The 3,508-nt window shown below is 43.5% G+C and overlaps 1 protein-coding gene across 1 annotated transcript in view; it reads right to left on the bottom strand.

Moving 5' to 3' along the window:
* Positions 1–2,696, bottom strand: part of RAD54B (RAD54 homolog B) — a 103,775-nt gene extending 101,079 nt beyond the window's left edge. Inside the window, exons 1-2 of the mRNA XM_045454206.1 lie at positions 2,587–2,696; positions 1,567–1,717 (exon numbers count right to left, since the gene is read on the bottom strand). Coding sequence (XP_045310162.1) covers positions 1,567–1,701 — 135 coding nt within the window. The 5' untranslated portion in view covers positions 1,702–1,717; positions 2,587–2,696. The remainder of the gene's footprint in view (positions 1–1,566; positions 1,718–2,586) is intronic.
* Between the last annotated feature and the right edge of the window lie 812 nt (positions 2,697–3,508).

Raw genomic sequence — 3,508 nt, 5'->3', positions numbered from 1 at the left:
ATGAAGAGAGCAAGTACAATAAATAGTGCTTACAAGGGGGTAGGTGAAGGAGGGAATAAGGAATTACTGTTTAATGGTTATAGAGTTTCTGTTTGGGGTAATGAAAAAGTTTTCAAGTGAAAACAGTGATGATGGCTGCAAAACAGTGCGAGTATAATTAATGCCATTTATCTGGCACACTTAAAAATGGTAACATAGGGGGTGCCTGGGTGGTTCAGTCCATTAAGCAGCCGACTTTGGCTAGGGTCATGATCTCACGGTTCCTGAGTTTGAGGCCCCCCCCCCCCTCCCGCCCACCATTGGGCTCTACCCTGACAGTTTGGAGCCTGCTTGGGATTCTCGCTCTCTGCCCCTCCCCCACTTGTGCTCTCTCAAAATAAACTTTTAAAAACAATGGTAAAACGGGAAGGGGGGGGGGGGGGCCCTGGGTGGTTTGGTCAGTTGAGCACCAACTCTTGATTTCAGCTCAACTCAAAATTCCAGGGTTGTGGGATCAAGCCCTGCCTCCTGCTCCTCCCCGAGGATGGAGCCCGCTTGAGATACTCTTTTTCTTTCTCCCTCTCTCTCCCCCCAACTCCGCCCCTCTCCCTGCCTCGCACTCTAAAAATAAATCTTTTAAAAAACAAAAAAGGTAGGGGCGCCTGGGTGGCGCAGTCGGTTAAGCGTCCGACTTCAGCCAGGTCACGATCTTGTGGTCCAGGAGTTCGAGCCCGCGTCAGGCTCTGGGCTGATGGCTCAGAGCCTGGAGCCTGTTTCCGATTCTGTGTCTCCCTCTCTCTCTGCCCCTCCCCCGTTCATGCTCTGTCTCTCTCTGTCCCCCAAAAAATAAATAAACGTTGAAAAAAAAATTAAAAAAAAAAAAAAAAAGGTAAAATAGCAAATTTTATGTTATATATACTTTATCGCGATAAAAAAAAAAAGGAGAGGCGCCTGGGCAGCTCAGTCAGTTAAGCGTCTGACTCTTGATTTCGGCTCAGTCACGATCTAGAGGTTCTCAGTGTTGAGCCCTACATTGGACTCCAGGGTGTTGGTGTGGAACCTGCTTGGCGCTCTCTCTCTCCCTCCTCTGTCTGCCCCTCCCCCATGCTCACTTGCGTGCTTGCGCTCTCTCCCTCTCAAAATAAATAAATAAACCTTAAAAAAATAAAAGGAAAAGAAAAAAGGAAACATACAAAATAGTGACTGTAATCATTACTTACATACATTGTCTCCTCAAATCACCTTACCTAAGGTTTTCACTTATATGGTAATTTTAAAAAGAACACTGGTTACAATAATTTATTTTTACAATTCCTTCACAGAGGTTATTTTTTACTGTTAACAGTTTACTCTAGAGATCCAACTGCGTATCATTCCTTTAAAAAAATGATTTTAACCATTATTTTAAGGTTTTGGGAAGACTTTGTCAGAGACACTAAAAACTCATTCAGGCGATAAGTGTCGTTAACTCCTTAAATGACATGTTTAAAAAAAAAAAAAACATGCTTCTCTATATTATGCTTCTTTTATTTATTTATTTATTTATTTTATTTTATTTTATTTTATTTTATTTTATTTTATTTTTACCTGAAGTAATTTTACATCTGGACTCATCTTTGTAATCTCTTCATCTGGACTTGGATTACTCCTTCCTGGTGGTATAAATTTTACTTTTTTGAAGGAATTCCCCTGCAACTGACTCGGTGCTGCAGATCGTCTCATATTCAGCAGTACCAACCTAAAAAACACCCAAAACAGAAATCACCTACGAATCTGACAGATTTAACCCCAAACATAAAAACAGTTCATCCCGACAACCCTATCTTTAAAAATATAAGAGAATAAACCTGTAAAAAGCCTTAGAAAACAAGTTTAACAGCTAGTAACATTTTATTTTCATCACAAAGAGCTACTGAAAAGAATATAAGATTTAAATTGAACGGTGTAAACTTGAGCGTGTGGATTTTGATAATACTATGGATTAGATAACGATGATGTAGTCTTTGAAGAATGCAACCATTAAACCTCGAGGATACAACAACGTTAATAAAACAGCCAAGAACCAGCAACAGACCCGCTGTTTCTGCTTTTGGCCTTCCAATCACCATAGGCAGCAGCTACACTTCGTGACTTAAGTCGTTCCTCTCCTTTGTGGCCCCGCTAAACGTGCCTACAGACATCGTCTATTAATTAATCGGTTTATACCGTGCAACATAATGTAGACTAGCCCTGGGGGAAAGAAACCCAAGACCCACAGAAGCAAAGCAGGTGGACCGCTGGGGGACCACTGCCCAGAGTCGACTCTCCCTGGTACACTACCCACCCTCCCCCCCATCACAAACGCACCCCTACCGCCGGCCTTGGCACCAGCCACCCCGCCGGCCTTGGCACCAGCCACCCCGGAGCCAAGAGCGAGGGCGTCCCTTACACTTCAGACCGCTCCCCGCCCCCCCCCCCCCCCCCCCCCCCCCGCAGGAGACGGCCGCGGCCGCTCCACCGCCTTCCTTCCCTCCTCCCCGGAGGCCTGCTCCAGCGCCTCTCCAGTTTTGTCCCACACAAGCGCACACACCACCGCAGTCTCACAAGCCTTCCCCTCCAAGGACGTACCGGCGACGACCCAATAGAAGCCGCACATCCAGGGAAGAAAAACTCGGGTAAACAGAAAACACCTCGCCACCCGAGGAGCTTAAGGCTCCCGCCTCAGCGCAGCCTATCGCGAACGAGCTAGCCGCGCGTGCGTACCACCTTCCTGCAGCTGCGCCTTGTTCAGCCCGACTCTGATTGGACGACCTTAACTGCGCATGTCTGTATGCGTTTCCCTTTATTTGTAGTTTGGTTCAATTCAAAAGTATTTGGTTGGAAAAATATTTATTTGTTTATTTGTTACTTATGTCCTATAATCAGACAGGCTGTAGGTGCTGAGGCTACAGACCTCATTTTCAACAGACGACCCATCTTAAATCTGAGACCACCTACATGGATATGTTCATACAGTTAGGTGGTCTGCTTAGAAAAATAATATGCAAATATGCTGATTTTACCATAAAGCTCCTAAATTATGCAGCATTTTACGAATAAAGTGACTTCAGCAACGTGGTTAAAATAATATAGGCCCTTAAAGTACCTAACCCAAATAGGTAAACTAACCTTTTAAAAGTGGTCTGACACCTTTTAATATAGTGACAAGCCATGTATAGGTCATAGGCCTTTTAACATAGAAGTATCTCCAAACCATGTCACTGTCTGTAGTATCTACAAAAATACTCCAGTTTGAACAAAAAACTTAGAAATGTGTGAATAGAATAATTTTTATCATTTAGCCTGATTTTGGAAAACACTTAACTCTAAAATATAGGTAAAGAATTAGAGAATATTAAATTTTACCTAACTGTGGTAGACTAGTATTCTTTTTTGAAATTTTGTATTTTATTTTAAACTTTTATTTTGAGAGGGGTGCCTGGGTAGCTCAGTTGATTAACCTGACATCAGCTCAGGTCATGATCTCCTGGTTTGTGAGTTCAAGCCCCAC

Source organism: Leopardus geoffroyi, chromosome C3 (assembly GCF_018350155.1).
Source record: "Leopardus geoffroyi isolate Oge1 chromosome C3, O.geoffroyi_Oge1_pat1.0, whole genome shotgun sequence".
Classification (NCBI taxonomy): domain Eukaryota; kingdom Metazoa; phylum Chordata; class Mammalia; order Carnivora; family Felidae; genus Leopardus; species Leopardus geoffroyi.
The sequence above is the reverse complement of the archived record's forward strand: the minus strand, read 5'-3'. Positions and strand labels throughout refer to the sequence as shown.